Source organism: Suncus etruscus, chromosome 2 (assembly GCF_024139225.1).
Source record: "Suncus etruscus isolate mSunEtr1 chromosome 2, mSunEtr1.pri.cur, whole genome shotgun sequence".
NCBI classification, from domain to species: domain Eukaryota; kingdom Metazoa; phylum Chordata; class Mammalia; order Eulipotyphla; family Soricidae; genus Suncus; species Suncus etruscus.
The window spans coordinates 122,778,189-122,794,475 of record NC_064849.1 but is presented as its reverse complement, the minus strand read 5'-3'; the positions used below and the strand labels follow the sequence as shown (position 1 = coordinate 122,794,475).

General features: G+C 35.9%; 1 protein-coding gene across 1 annotated transcript in view; it reads right to left on the bottom strand.

Moving 5' to 3' along the window:
• Window positions 1–16,287, bottom strand: part of RGS7BP (regulator of G protein signaling 7 binding protein) — a 130,235-nt gene that overhangs the window by 41,636 nt on the left and 72,312 nt on the right. Inside the window, exon 3 of the mRNA XM_049768814.1 lies at window positions 12,770–12,900. Within this exon, the coding sequence (XP_049624771.1) occupies window positions 12,770–12,900 (131 nt within the window). The remainder of the gene's footprint in view (window positions 1–12,769; window positions 12,901–16,287) is intronic.

The following is a 16,287-nucleotide window of genomic DNA, read 5'->3' as shown; positions in this document are numbered from 1 at the left end:
TTGTTAGAGAAACAATAAAGAAGGGACTAGACAATTTGTCATACTCACAGAGAAAAAAATGCGCTAGCTTGAAGGTTAGCAATGTGCCAATTTTTTAACACATTATAATAAATATACCAAGAGATTCCAAATAGAGGAAAATTTCAGGGCTGCAAGATTAGAATGGGAATCACCACTCTATTAAGACTATAATGACTAAGTCCTTGCTTTGAACACATGCTGACCCCCAGCCTCCCATAGGGTTCCTCGAACACTGCCAGAAGTGATTCTGAGTACAGAACCAGAAGTATCACCTGCGCATTTTTGGTGTGTCCCCAAAGCAAAATATAAGACTATAATGACTATTTGACCTTCCTTCCTTCCTTCCTTCCTTCCTTCCTTCCTTCCTTCCTTCCTTCCTTCCTTCCTTCCTTCCTTCCTTCCTTCCTTCCTTCCTTCCTTCCTTCCTTCCTTCCTTCCTCCCTCCCTCCCTCCCTCCCTCCCTCCCTCCCTCCCTTATCTCCCTCTCTCCACTCTTCCTTCCTCCCTCCCTGCTTCTCTCTCTTTCTCCCTCCTTCCTTCCCCAAGAGTGCTCAGGGGATCATAGGGGGTACTGGGGATTTTAATTAATTCCCAGTCACTGCAGCTGCATATAAAGCAAGTCTTCATCTCCTGTCTGTCACCCCAGACCTCCTAAATCCTTTTTTAAAAAGGAAGCTGGAGGACAGGGTCTGACACTACGGTGAGTAGAGTAGATATGGGTGGAAGATCAAATGGATGTTTATTTTATTTTATTTTATTTTATTTTGGTTTTTGGGCCACACCCGATGGTGCTCAGGGGTTACTCCTGGCTGTCTGCTCAGAAATAGCTCCTGGCAGGCACGGGGGACCATATGGGGCACCGGGATTTGAACCAACCACCTTTGGTCCTGGATCGGCTGTTTGCAAGGCAAATGCCGCTGTGCTATCTCTCCGGGCCCGGTGTTTATTTTTTAAACTTTTAATTATTTATATTTTTAGGAAGCAAGACTTAATGCCCTGTAAGTGCTCATTGGGAGTCACTGATTCCAGATCCTGAAGTAGACAGTAAGAAAATGTTAATCACTTACATATATAGTAATTTTGATGACTATTTATGAAATAAAGACTATGATCTGACATGGATACTTATACTATTAATCCAGTTCTATTAGATATATTCATTTTTCCCCTCCTATCATCTTTGTAACATCCTTTTCTAGTAAGAAACTAGCTCCATTCACCTTAGTACTTGTTGAACAAAAAGATGTTTAGAAGCTAATAGTCAACACATATTGTAAACAATTAGATTAATTGTAAACAATTAGATTGGGGTTGTTTATACTTTTTTTTGCTTAGACTTTATTTTAAATATGCAGGTACAGATATGTAGACACTAATATCAACAACTATTTAGATTTATATTTAGATCTATTTGCATCTAATATTTATAACTATTCAATTTATCTCATGGAAATAATTTATTTGTTTTATGGGGGAACATATGGGGTGTCAGGGATTGAACCTGAATCAAGCACATGTAAGGCAAATTCCCTACCTAATGTCCTATTTTTCTGCCCTTTAGAGAACTTATATCTTGATCCAAGCTTCTCTGATCAACCTCCCACCTTGCCTGAAGTTTGGAATCATTAGTTCTTAACTTCACTGCTTATTTAGAATCTTTATAGTTTTTCTTTTAAAAAAATCTTTATTTAAACACTGTGATTACAAACATGACTGTAGTTGGGTTTCAGTCACAAAAAGAACAGCCCCCCTTCACTTGTGCAACATTCCCACCACCAATGCCCTCCATCTCCCTCCTCCCACACCCCCTGCCTGTATTTGATACATTCTAATTCTCTCATTAATTATAGTTTTTCTTAATCATGAATCTTAACTTAATTTCTCCTGTGAATCATATTAGCAGGGTCTTCCTCCTCATCCCCTGTCCATTTTTTCATTTCTAGCCATTGTTTGTATTCCATTTTAATACTGTAGTAAGATTTCCCAGGCTTGCTGAGTCCTCTCTGTTTACTTTTCTGAGTCAGAATTCTATGCTTTCAGGGCAAGACAGATGTTATAGCTATTTATTTATTTAAACTTTTCCCTTTAAGTTTAATTCTCTTGCTAAATTTTAAATTCTTATTCTAAAGTATAAATAAAATTTTTATTCTAAATTCTATATTCTTATTTTAAATTTTAAATTCTAAATTCTCTTAATTTTATCTCTAAACATACTTTTTCCTTGACTCATTTCTGACAGTCTATTGATCACTAGAATCAAGTGTATATATATTCTTATAGATCAGAACCTCCCATATCTTTAGCATCATATTTTATATATTATGGATTAAAATATATTCTTGACACAGATTACTCTTCAGTTTCCAATGACATAAAATAAAAAATAACTGACTTTAGATGATATTTTCTTGTCATTCTAATAGTACAAATGTAAATTAGAAAATATGAATAAACTAAATCCAAATCAAGTTTTAAGATTAACAAATACGTGATAGTATGCCAGAGAAACTAATAAAGAGAATATGGAACCTAAAATGAGGTTTAATAACAATATAAAAATTGAGGGTTTTTAAATGATTTTTCTGATGAAACTATTTCTTTCAAATAGTATTTTATTGTTATTCAAAAAAGTTTAAGAAAAAATTTTATTTGGGTTTTGGGCTATACCCTGTGTTGCTCAGGGATTACTCCTGGCTGTTTAATCAGAAATCATTCCTGGCCGGCTTGGGGAACCATATTGGATGCTGGGGATGGAGCCCTGGTCAATCAAATGCAAGGCAAACACCCTACCTATTGGCCTAGAAGTTAAGAAAATTTGTCAAATTTGTATATTCATGCCTGTTTTCTAGTATTTATTTTTTAAACCTTTTTTTGGGCAGGGAGAAGGTTGTTTTGGAGCCATACCCTGCAGTGTTCAGAATTCACTGCTAGGTACTAGAGATAGAACCAGGAAGACTGGGCATGTACAAGGCAAGTGTGTCTTTAACCAGTACACTATCTTTCGGGCTTCTAATGTTTTAGCTTATCTGGTTTAATAACATTTTCCTTGATGCCTACTGCTAGTGACATTTTCTGATTTCATACCATATTTTTAAAACCTTAACATTATTATTTTCTTTGTTACTCTAAACATCTTACTTTAATTGCCTTTAAGTTTACTTGATATAACTTAAGAAAATCATCTCTTGTATGTGCTTCCTGGAAATACAAAATTGCTAGGAGTTCAGTTAAAGAATAAAAAGTATGGTTTGAGATGATGATTAGAAGATTACAAGTATATTCAATTGGGGGCAATGTCCTAATAAATTATTTTTTAATTTTCCCCCCTGAAGTAAAAAAATCATTAAATTTAAAGCTGTACCTGCTTCCTGCAATGGGTCCCCTAAATTCACATTTATAACAAATGAAACTGATAACTGCTAATTTATTAGAGACTATACTATGAGAGTTACTACTTATTGCCACAGTCATATCAAAAATCCTTGAAGAAAGCACTCTATGGGAGCCATCTCACAGATCATGCTTATTAGCTGTAGCTATCACGTTTGTATTTGCATTTCATCAGCTTGGTGGATAAAGAAAAAAGCAAACATAGCAAGACTCTGGAAACAACCAAGATGCCCTTCAACAGATGAATGGCTAAAGAAACTGTGGTGGTACATATACACAATGGAATATTATGCAGCTGTCAGGAGAGATGAAGTCATGAAATTTTCCTATACATGGATGTACACAGAATCTATTATGCTGAGTGAAATAAGTCAGAGAGAGAGAGAAAAACGCAGAATGGTCTCACTCATCTATGGGTTTTAAGAAAAATGAAAGACACCCTTGTAATAATAATTTTCAGACACAAAAGAGAAAAGAGCTGGAAGTTCCAGCTCACCTCAGGAAGCTCACCACAAAGAGTGATGAGTTTAGTTAGGGAAATAACTACATTTTGAACTGTCCTAATAACAAGAATGTATGAGGGAAATGCAGAGCCTGTTTAGAGTACAGGCAGGGGTCGGGTGGGGAGGAGGGAGATTTGGGACATGGGTGATGGGAATGTTGCACTGGTGATGGGTGGTGTTCCTTTTATGACTGAAACCCAAACACAATCATGTATGTAATCAAGGTGTTTAAATAAAAAAAAAAGACAAATACAGAAAAAAAAAAAAGAAAAAAAGAAAAAAGCAAACAATGAGGTGGAAAGCAAGTGGCTAACCCAGAGTTTAAAAGATGAATTGTTATTCATATTGTGTAGATTAGCTCATGTTTCAAAGGGTAGAGCAACCATTCTTAATCTTTATTCTATTTCGGAATCACCTGAAGTGTCCTCCGAGATTCTACATCAGAAGGTTCTGGAACAGAATCCACAAGTCTGACAATCAACCCAGAATCTGGGGTAATTTGGAAGCACATTTCCTAAGGATCATCATTTTAATAAAGGTTTTTGAAGAATAAGAGAAAAATCAAAGGGAGTCTTAATCCTGCCTGGCAATTTCTCATCCAACATGCTATCAAATATAGACTGTTTAGAGTTTCACATAGTAGGTTATATGGAAGACCTGGATCAGGGTCTATTTCAAAAAAGAAAAGACAAAGGAAGAATTATCAAAGACTGTCAATAAAGAAAGGGGTGTGTTCTTTACATGACTGAAACCCAACTACAATCATATTTGTAATCAAGGTGTTTAAATAAAGATATTAATTAAAAAAAAGAAAATGGTTGTGAAAAACAAATGAGTTGAGCAGGCAAGAAATGTTTCTTTTTTTATAATTATCTTTATTTAAACACTGTGATTACAAATATGATTATAGTTGTATAATTACAGTCATGTAAAGAACACCCCCCCTTCACCAGTGCAACATTCCCACCACCAATTTCCCAGATCTCCCTCCTCCCCACCCCCCACACCTGTACTCGAGACAGGCCTTTTACTTCCCTCATTTATTCACATTGTTATGATAGTTTTCAGTGTAGTCATCTCTCCAACTGCACTCATCACTCTGTGTGATGAGCTTCATGTCATGAGCTGCACCCACCAGCCCTCATCTCTCTTGTCTCTGAGATACTGTTAAAAATGTCTTTCATTTTTCTTAAAACCCATAGATGAGTGAAACTAGTCTGCGTCTTTCTCTTCCCTCTGACTTACTTCACTCAACATAATAGATTCCATGTACATCCATGTATAGGAAAATTTCATGACTTCATCTCTCCTGACGGCTGCATAGTATTCCATTGTGTATATGTACCACAGTTTCTTTAGCCACTCATCTGTTGAAGGGCATCTTGGTTGTTTCCAGAGTCTGGCTACTGTAAATAGTGCTGCAATGAATATAGGTGTGAGGAAGGGATTTTTGTATTGTATTCTTGTGTTCCTAGGGTATATCCCTAGGAGTGGAATAGCTGGGTCAAATGGAACCTCAATTTCCAATTTTTGGAGGAATCTCCATATCGCTTTCCATAGAGGTTGGACTAGACAGCATTCCCACCAGCAGTGGATAAGAGTTCCTTTCTCTCCACATCCCCGCCAGCACTGCTTGTTTTCTGTTTTTGTGATGTGTGCTGATCTCAGTGTCATGAGGTGGTACCTCATAGTAGTTTTGATTTGCATCTCACTGACGATTAGTGATGTTGAGCATCTTTTCATGTGCCTTTTGGCCATTTGCCTTCTTTTTCAAAGTGTCTGTTCATTTCTTCTCCCCATTTTTTGATGGGGTTAGTTGTTTTTTTCTTGTATAGTTCTATCAGTACCTTGTAAATTTTGGATATTAGTCCTTTATCTGATGAGTATTGGGTAAATAATTTCTCCCGCTCAGTGGGTGGCCTTTGCATTCTGGGCACTATCTCCTTTGAGATGCAGAAGCTTCTCAGCTTAATATAATCCCATCTTTTTATCTCTGCTTCCACTTGTTTGGAAAGTGCTGTCTCCTCCTTAAAGATGCCTTTAGTCTCAATGTCCTGGAGTGTTTCACCTACATGTTGTTCTATATACCTTATAGTTTCAGATCTGATATCAAGGTCTTTAATCCACTTGGATTTTACCTTTGTACATGGTGTTAGTTGGGGGTCTGAGTTCGCTTTTTTGCAAGTGGCTAACTAGTTGTGCCGACACCACTTGTTGAATAAGCTTTCCTTGCTCCATTTAGGATTTCTTGCTCCTTTATCAAAAACTAGGTGGTTGTATGTCTGAGGAACCTTCTCTGAGTACTCAAGCCTATTCCACTGATCTAAGGGTCTGTCTTTATTCCAATACCATGTTGTTTTATAACTATTGCTTTGTAATACAGCTTAAAATTGGGGAAAGTAATGCCTCCCATATTCCTTTTCCCAAGGAGTGATTTAGCTATTCGAGGTTGTTTATTGTTCCAAATAAATTTCATAAGTGTTTGATCCACTTCTTTAAAGAAGTCATGGATATCTTTAGAGGAATTGCGTTAAATCTGTACAATGCTTTTGGAAATTGCCATTTTAATGATGTTGATCCTGCCAATCCATGAGCAGGGTATGTGTTTCCATTTCTGCATGTCCTCGCTTATTTCTTGGAGCAGTATTTTATAGTTTTCTTTGTGTAGATCCTTCACATCTTTAGTCAGGTTGACTCCAAGATATTTGAGTTTGTGTAGCACTAATGTGAATGGGATTGTTCTCTTAATGTCCATTTATTCCCTATCATTATTAGTGTATAAAAAGGCCATTGATTTTTGTGTGTTAATTTTGTAGCCTGCCACTTTGCTATATGAATCTATTATTTCTAGAAGCTTTTTGGTAGAGTCTTTAGGGTTTTCTAAGTAGAATATCATGTCATCTGTAAACAGTGAGAGCTTGACTTCTTTCTTTTCTATCTGGATTCCCTTTATATCTTTTTCTTGCCTAATTGCTATAGTAAGTACTTCCAGTACTATCTTGAATAGGAGTGGTGAGAGAGAACAGCTTTGTCTTGTGCCAGAATTTAGAGGGAAGGCTTCTAGTTTATATCTATTGAGGATAATATTTGCCACTGGCTTGTAGTAGATGGCTTTAACTATATTGAGAAAGGTTCCTTTTATTCATATCTTGCTGAGAGTTTTCATCAAGAATGGGTGTTGAACCTTATCAAATGCTTTTTCTGCGTCTATTGATATGACCATGTGATTTTTATTTTTCTTGTTGTTTATGTTGTGTATTATGTTGATAGATTTATGGATGTTAAACCATCCTTGCATTCCTGGGATGAAACCTACTTGATCAAAGTGAATGATCTTCTTGATGAGGAACTGGATCCTGTTCGCCAGGATCTTGTTGAGAATCTTTGCGTCTGTGTTCATCAGGGATATTGATCTGTAATTTTCTTTTTTGACAGCATCTCTATCTGGTTTTGGTATTAAGGTGATGTTGGCTTCATAAAAGCTATTTGGAAGTGTTCCTGTTTTTTTTTGATTTCATAAAAGAGCCTGGCCAGGATTGGTAGTAGTTCCTCTTGAAAGGTTTGAAAGTATTCATTCATGAATCCATCAGGGCCTGGGCTTTTGTTTTTGGGCAAATTTTTGATTACAGTTTTAATTTCCTAAATAGTGATGGGGTGTTTAGATATGCTACATCTTCTTTATTCAACCGTGGAAGGTTATATGAGTTCAAAAATGTATCCATTTTGTCCAGATTCTCATATTTAGTGGTGTAGAGTTTCTCAAAGTATTCTCTGAAAACCCTTTGAATCTCTGCAGTATCTGTAGTGATATCCCCCTTTTCATTTCTAATATGCGTTATCAAGTTTCTCTCTCTTTTGCTTTGTGAGTTTTGCCAATGGTCTATCAATATTGTTTATTTTTTCAAAGAACCAACTTCTGCTCTCGTTAATTTTTCGGATTGTTTTTGGATTTCCATTTCATTGATTTCTGCTCTCAGCTTTTTTATTTCCTTCTGTCTCCCTATTTTTAGTTTCTTTTTTTGATCATTTTCTACTATAAGCTGCGTCATTAAGCTATTCATGTATGCTCCTTCTTCCTTCCTGATGTGTACTTGGAAAAGAATGTGTATCCAGGTTTCTGAGGATGGAGTGTCTATATATATCTACTAGGCCTCTTTCTTCCATTTCTCTTTTCAGGTCTAGTAAATTTTGTTGGGTTTCCATTTGGTTGACCTATCAAGTATTGACAAGCCTGTGTTGAGGTCTCCTACAATTATTGTGTTATTATTGATATCCTTTTTCAGATTTGTCAACTATTGTATTAATTACTTTGCTGGTGCCTCATTGGGTGCATTAATGTTTAGGAGAGTGATTTCTTCCTGCTGTACATATCCCTTGATTAGTACATAATATCCATCTTTGTCCCTTAAAACTTTTCTGAGTATAAAGTTTGTGTCATCTGATATTAGTATGGCCACCCCGCTTTTTTAAGGGTGTTGTTTGCTTGAATTATTTTCCTCCAGCCTTTGATTTTGAGTCTATTTTTATTCTGACAATTCAGGTGTGTTTCTTATAGGCAGCAGAAGGTTGGCTTCAGTTTTTTGATTCATTTCGCTACTCTGTGCCTCTTAACGGGTGCATTTAGTCCATTGACATTGAGAGAAATAATTGTCATGGGATTTATTGCCATCTTTGTGTAGAAGTTTGGTGTGTTTTTTGTTCTGTCTTGTCTTTAGAATAGATCTTTCAGTTTTTTTAAGGCTGGTTTTGAGTCTGTAAATTTTTTGAGCTGTTGTTTATCTGTGAAGCCATGTATACTTCCTTCAAACCTGAAAGTGAGAGTTTTGCTGGGTGCAGTATTCTTGGTGAAGCATTTATTTCATTGAGTTTGTCACTATATCCCACCACTGCCTTCTGGCCTTGAGTGTTTCTGGTGACAGGTCTGCTGTAAATTTCAAGGATGATCCCTGGAATGTAATTTCCCTTTTAGTTCTTGCTGCTTGCAGTATTCTATCTCTATCTGTGGGATTCATCATTGTGACTAGGATGTGTCTTGGGTGTTTTCCTGGGGTCTTTTTTAGCTGGTTACCTCTTCGGGCACGCAGGATTTGGTCACATGTTTTCTTTAGCTCTGGTAGTTTCTCTGTGATGATGTTCTTGACTGTTGATTCTTCCTGGAGATTTTCTTCTTGGGTCTCTGGGACTCTAATGATTCTAAAGTTGTTTCTGTTGAGCTTATCAAAGACTTCTATTTTCATCTGCTCATATTCTTTGAGTAATTTTTCCATTGTCTGATCCTTTGATTTAAGGCTTTTTTCCAATCTCTTCTGCTGTGTAAAGTTGTTATGCATCTTATCTTCCAGCGCACTAATTCTATCCTCAGCTGCTTTTAACCTGTTGGAAAGCTCATCCATTATGTTCTTCAATTCGTCTACTGAGTTTTTCAGACCTGTTATTTGACCTGATATTTCAGTTTGGAGTTTTCTGATTTCTATCTTCATATTGTCTTGATTTTTATTAGTGTTCTGATCTATACTTTCTTTGAGTTCTGTGAGCATCCTTCATATTTCTTCTCTAAACTTCATTTCTGAAAGACTGCTTAGGTGGTTGGCCATTGTTGGGTCATCAGAGTTTCCATCTTCATTCTCTATGGCTGAAGTTGGTCTGCATAGTTTCCCCATTGTCACGCTTATGCTGTGGGTTTTTCTATGTGTTTTGGTGGAATTTATTGGCTAGGTGGAGTGCGTGGCTGCTCCTCTGCTTCGACCCCTTATAGGTGGGCTTAAGGGGGCCAGCAGAGTCAGCTTTATCCGCAACTCCGGCCTGGAAACACTCACCTCTGCCGAGGCAAGCCGTCAGGGGATGAATGCCAGAGAAGATCAAAGTTCCCAGGTTGAAGCAAGTTGGGGGAGGCCCCAAAATGTCTGCCGAGCCTAAGGGCCCAGCAGTCAGCTTTATCCACCACTCCGGCCCAGAAACACTCACCTCAGCCAAGGCAAGCCATCAGGGGATGAATACCAGAGAAGATCAAATTTCCCAGCTTGAAGCAAGCCAGGGGAAGCCCCAAAATGTCTGCTGAGCTTATAATGTGTTTATTTCTATGCTCAAAACTGAAGATAATAAGGAAGAAATTCGAATACGGGAATCTCTTGAACTTTTTTGTTTGTTTGTTTTTAGGCCATACCCAATGATACTTGGGGGTTACTCCTGGCTATGCGCTCAGAAATTGCTCCTGGCTTGGGGACGATATGGGATACTGGGGGATCAAACCGAGGTCTATCTTAGGTTAGTAATGCAATGCAAATGCCCTACTGCTTACACCACTACTCTGGCCCCTCTCTTGGACTTTTACACTAACAACTAGCAGAGAAGAGTTTTCTTTTCAAAAGCCAATTTTAGAGATAGCACAGGTGTCAGAGCCTAGCTCAATAATCACTGCTTAGCTCCCTAAGTCCCACAAAGATGAGCTCTGGATCTCTGCACCCAACTTTTGAGGTGACCCTGGTGTTCTAGATAACCACAACAATCAAACAATGCCACACCCTGAGACCCTAGCATTAATCTACTTGACCTGCAAGAGAATCATCAGGAGTGGCTCACAGGTTCTTCTTCTTTTTATTTTTTAAATAATTTGTATTGTGACCAACGTGAATTACAAATCTTTCACAGTAATATTTAAGGTACATAGTGACATTGAATCAGGGGTATTCCTTATTTTGATTTTGGGGCCTCACCCAGCAGTTTTCAGGGATTATTCCTGGCTCTATCAGTCTTGGGGATCACTCCTCGTAAGTTTGGGGTCCATATAGAATATCCAAGATAGAACCCAGGCCAGTAGCATACTAGTTAAGTGCCCTAATTGCTGTTCTCTCTCCAGTACCTACTCCCAGATTCTTAAACAATACTTGGGAGCCGTTACCCTTATCCAAATTGTCCATAAAAGCCAGTTGTAAAAAACAAAAAAGTAGGAATAGATAATATGAGACCAGGTGACAAAAAAACTGAGGAGTTAAAGCAGGAATGGGAGTGAAGGTCGCTGGTCATTTGAAGGCATCTCAGTAACAAAGTGGATGCCAATAGCAACATGCAATTATAGCAAGACATGGAGAAATACTCTACAAATTCAACTTATTCAGTCAAGAGTAAATCTATGCTAATGTGTGAATATATCTGTGTGTTTGTGTGTGTATGTGTATGTGTGTGTGTGTGCATTTGTCTGGGGGTGAGTAAGAGGGAGTAGAGAGAGAAGAGAAAGAAAGAAAAACTGATTTGACTCATCAGTGTGTCTGAATATTCAATTTTCTGATTTGCCATTAAGTGTTACAGAAAACTAATTTCTTTAGCCATATTTGCTTATTTTAATAACAAGAGTAAAGGAGACATCAAAAGATCAATATAAATTATATATTGGTATACCGAGAAATTATTTAGCACAATATACCACAGTCCCATTTTAAAATTTTGTGTGCATGTATATGTGTTTATGCAATATTTGATTTTTTCGAGTATTTATGATGATATCTATGTTCCCCAAGTTATAGCTCATTTCATTTCAAATCTCCAATTGCTTCTTTCTCTCCAAGGTCTTGCCAAATTTGAACTCTATCTTTAAACCAGCTCAAGCCCCACCTCTCTTGTGAGATTTTTCCCTTGACTATTACAGAATTTACCATTTTTATATCTGAATTTAAAACACAGGCAGGGATTATGGTTTATACATATCTACACATTTCCCTAATCTGAACTCAAACCCAAAAATATTTACACCTATGCTTATATTTAATACACACATATTCTCAATAAATAATGTTCAATGAAGGGGTAATAAAAATATAGTAGAGAAAATTAATTTTTCGGCATGGCATTTATTCTATTTCACCTTCTTTGTTCATGTAATAACCACTGTTGAAATAGATTGACAGCTCTAGCAATGGACTTTGATTACCTAAACCAAGGAATACAATTGCATGCCTTTCTATAGTGATTGGTTCAAGTGTAGACCCATGATCTTATCTGGCCCAATAATAATAAATTTCGGAAATTTTAATAATTTAGAAAGGGTGTTTTATTATCTTTTTGTTCCCCCAGGAGTAGTGGTTGGGTCACACTGAGAGGTGCTCAGGGTTTACTCCTGCTCTGTGCTTAGGTGTAGTCACTCCTTGTTTAATTCTGTGTGTAGTGCCAAGGATTGAACATACTAAGGTCAGCCACATTCAAGGCAAGTCCTATGCCTTTATACTAGGTCTCTGACCCAGAATTTCTTTCTCTTTATGGAAATGTGTAGACTGCTGGAAGGAAGGTACTTGAGGGGTAAAGTCTATAATAAGAAGACAAGTCCTCACTCAACAGGATTTTGAACAAATCATGCTAAAACCACTGCTTTTTCTGCAAGGTTTTAGTCATTTAAGACAAAATAGTCCCATTTCAGCTAAGATTAAGGAAATAAAATTTTATATTACTAATGTGATTAAAATAATATGTTTGTTGAGTTACCTCATTGTTAATTCTTTGGGACACAATATGTAATTTGTCTTTGTCACCTAATTTCTCTAGGGAAATAGCCTTTTTGGATAGTATTTGTTACTTAAGATCATTACATAATTTTACTACTTATATAGATGCTAAGAAAAATAATGTTTGCAAATGGTAAATAATAAGTTAAAGAATCCAGGTTATCACAATTTCTACCACAATTACAGCTCAATGTGGTCAGTGTTCTTTTGTACTTAAAATGATAAAGATTTCTGCATTAATTATATCAGACATTTCCTGAACATTTCCATCAATTTTAACTGTGTGCATACAGACACTTTGCAGAAGATGAGCATTTGTTTAACACCCTCCAGTATTTGTGGCACTACATTAAATGTAGTTACCTTTTCGATGAAACTGAAGAGACCCCAGCAGACATATGGATTTTAGCATCTCTGTTGTATACATTTCTAAACAGCACTGCAACTGGATATAAAGCCGACATATTTCTGGATGAATTTCACCATCTTCTGGGCTGCAACAGAATAAAAGGGAAAAGCTGTGAGCATTCTTAAAATTTTATACATCAGCCATTTGTTTCAGGTCTGTGATGTGGAAAAGCTCAATAAAGATTCTTTAAAGCCTTGAGTCTAAAATGTAGGACTTTCAGCTTTCAAACCAATGACCAATATCGCAGTTCTTATATAAGTGTCCTTCTGACTAACAGTTCATTTTTCCCCCTGTCAGCATAACATTTCTGCTCAGACCAAAAACAAGTAATTGAAAATACCAGACAATTAAAAGGTAAGAAAAAATTTCAAAGTAGCTTTAAACTATAAAATATCCTCTTCAAGTGGAGTCTAAATGAAATTTAAAACAAACAACAACAACAACATATTCTGCCAAAAAAAGGAAGAGTCCTTATTTTTTGAGAAACTAGTTAAGAGATATTCAACTACCATTATAAGATAGCTTTTTATATTAAGATTGGTATGATTAAAAATCCCAATAAACAAATTTCTTTATTATTTGCTGTGATTAGTTATGAAAGGTCAAATATCTTTAATGAAATAGTTTTTTACTAAAAATGAAAAGAAATTAAAATCTATGAAATGTCTAACAATCTAAAGTTAAATAAAAACTGAACTTATACTGCAAATAATTTTCTAAAATACTTGAACTTTTATTCAAGATGATTGATAAATATGAACATGAAATATGATAAATAAAACAAGAATTGATCACTGATCTTTTTTAGAAAAGTTGCTGAAACCATTTTATATACAACTAAAAATAGCTGTGTTTAATAAAGTTAAGTAAAAGAGGTAAAGTTTAGAAATACATTAGGAATGAGAAAGACTAAAATCAAATTTTGTCAAATATCTTAATGCAGTTTGTTATTTCAAATGCATTCATTTAAAATGCAATGAAATCTGGTTAAATAATACAATATTTGGATTTTGATTCCTTTGTAAAGTGGGTCAATGGAAAATGTCAGGGGTAATTAATAGAAAGAAAAGTCTTCATTTTAATTGAAGTCCTGGAGTCACAGTAAAAAGAATTTGCATTTAAACAGCACTTTATGATTCTAATTATATCTATCTTTATTATTGATAATTTTAATACTTATTTCATAGATGAAGCTGAGCTTTTATAACTATATGGTTTATGTAACAGAAAGGTGCAGACTTCTTTGCCTCTATCCCAGTATACCTGCATCATCTTACATCTTTCTTTTGTTAGAGAGAACAAAATGCCTCTAGAGTTTATATGCAAAATTAGATTTAATCTGAAAAATTGAAAGACAACCTTATTCCCTCCCTCTTTGCCTCTTATGTGTCCAGCTCTAGGCTAGCACTAAAAGCAAATGTATCTTTGGCAAAAGCACCTGAAGCTCTTTCTGAGCTTCCTCCCACAGGTGCTTCTAACCCTCTGGCTGTCTAGCTGCTCCTGGGGCTCCTCCGCACTCTCTCCACCACAATCACACACAAGCTCTCATTATTTCCTATCATCAGCCTATCAAAATGTCTCTGAGTCCCATCACCCTCATAATTTTCTATATGCTGAAAGATTAATAGGCATTAATGGTTCATGTAATAAAAAGGAACTTGTCTATTGTCAGCTAATACTTTGATTTCAATAGAGAAGCTTGAAGATAAATTTTGAAGATATAATTTTGAACATAATGTCTTACTCTAAAGACATATTTCAACGAGGTAAGTCTTTACTGTGCTCCTCATTACCCCAATCATAACTGTCTATTTTTACCTATGCATGACACCAGCCTGAGGGACACAAATAAAGATTAAAAAACTTAAGTGGGTTGGGCATTTGCATTGCACATGGCCAACCCAGGACCAACCTGGGTTTGATTCCCAGCCTCCCATATGGTCCCCAAGTCTGAGAACCCAGGTTCAATTGCCGTCATCCCATATGGTCCCCCAAGCCAGAGCACCACCAGGGGACCCAAAATTCAACCAACCAATCAAGCAAAAATCTATTATAAATATTTTGTATGAATATTTGATGAGTGGGACATTAGTAGAACTCCAAGCCTTAATGTATTCTCACTATCAGCTATAAGGAATCTAGTATCTTTGTTCCAAAATATGCAAAATTCATATATAACCAAATTAAACAAATAATTATGCATTAATATATCTTGAAAGCTAGTAAATTTATTATTTACAGTTAGAGAGAATGAGAGAAAGAGAGAAAAAGAGGAAGGAATTAAATGCTTCCCAAAAAGGAGTTAGAGTGGAGTCTTTGGATGGAGTTGTAGAGTGCATGCCTGATGTGTGTGAGTCCCTGGGTTCAACTCTTGATTGCATGAAACTATAAACAAGATAAATAAAAACTCTAAAAGTAAAAAAAAAAACAGACAAGTCAGAACCTGAATTAAAATGCCTGATTCATAACATTTCCTTGAATGCTATCTCCCAAATGCCTTCAGAATCTCTCGAGATTCTAAAAACCATAAACCCTGTTGTAAATATTATGGAAGGGACTGAATAAATGTCACCAAAATACAATTAACCTAACAAAAATTAATTGGTGCTAACATTTCATAATGAATATCTAGATTAAAAGTTCACACATATGCTCACATATTCATATACTTAAATTATCTTGGAAAACTGAAGTATAGAAAAAGAAAGATGGTTGTTAAAGATCAGTAGAGATCCACAGCACACAGCAGCTGCCTTGTAACAATGGCCTAGCTGCACAGCTTCACCAATTAGCTCACAAGAAATGCAAGCCAACCTTTAAAACTCTAGGTACACTAGACTGAAAACTCGGAGGTGCTCTCGGGAGGGAGGCAGGCAGAGTTCCTACCCTGCCAAAGCCCCAGCAGCTGCACCCATTCACCAAAGAAGCTGCCATGCAAATTATATAGACACCAAGCCAAAGAAAATTTCACTGACTAAAAGTTTAGGGTCTTTTCTGAGAATTTTGACAAAAATGCCAATTAATTATATCTAATGTCAAAATGTGTACTAAAATATATTTGAGAAATAGTAAGATTTTATTTTCAATGAGAATGTGAATATTAAGGAATAGCCAAAGAAACAAATCAAACATCAAAACTTTATATGGTTAAATTTTAAGGTAAAAAGAAGAAATATTTACATAAAACAAATTTAGATCTACAGATTTCCCCAGTTAAGAAGCCACTTATTTTGAGGTAAATTTGTCACAAATTATAAGCTTAGTATACAATGATTCACTCCTATTAATCAAGTTTAAGTCTACGAGGTGATGCTAAATCTATTTAGCCCAAGACATGTTATGATGTGACTAGCTAGTGTTTTATTTATCTTTATATAGTGCATTAATCAATGGCTAGGTGGTTGTGTTGCTTAATTTTAAAGTCTTAATATTAATAAAAAATACTCCACCAAATTAACATCCCAATGATTAT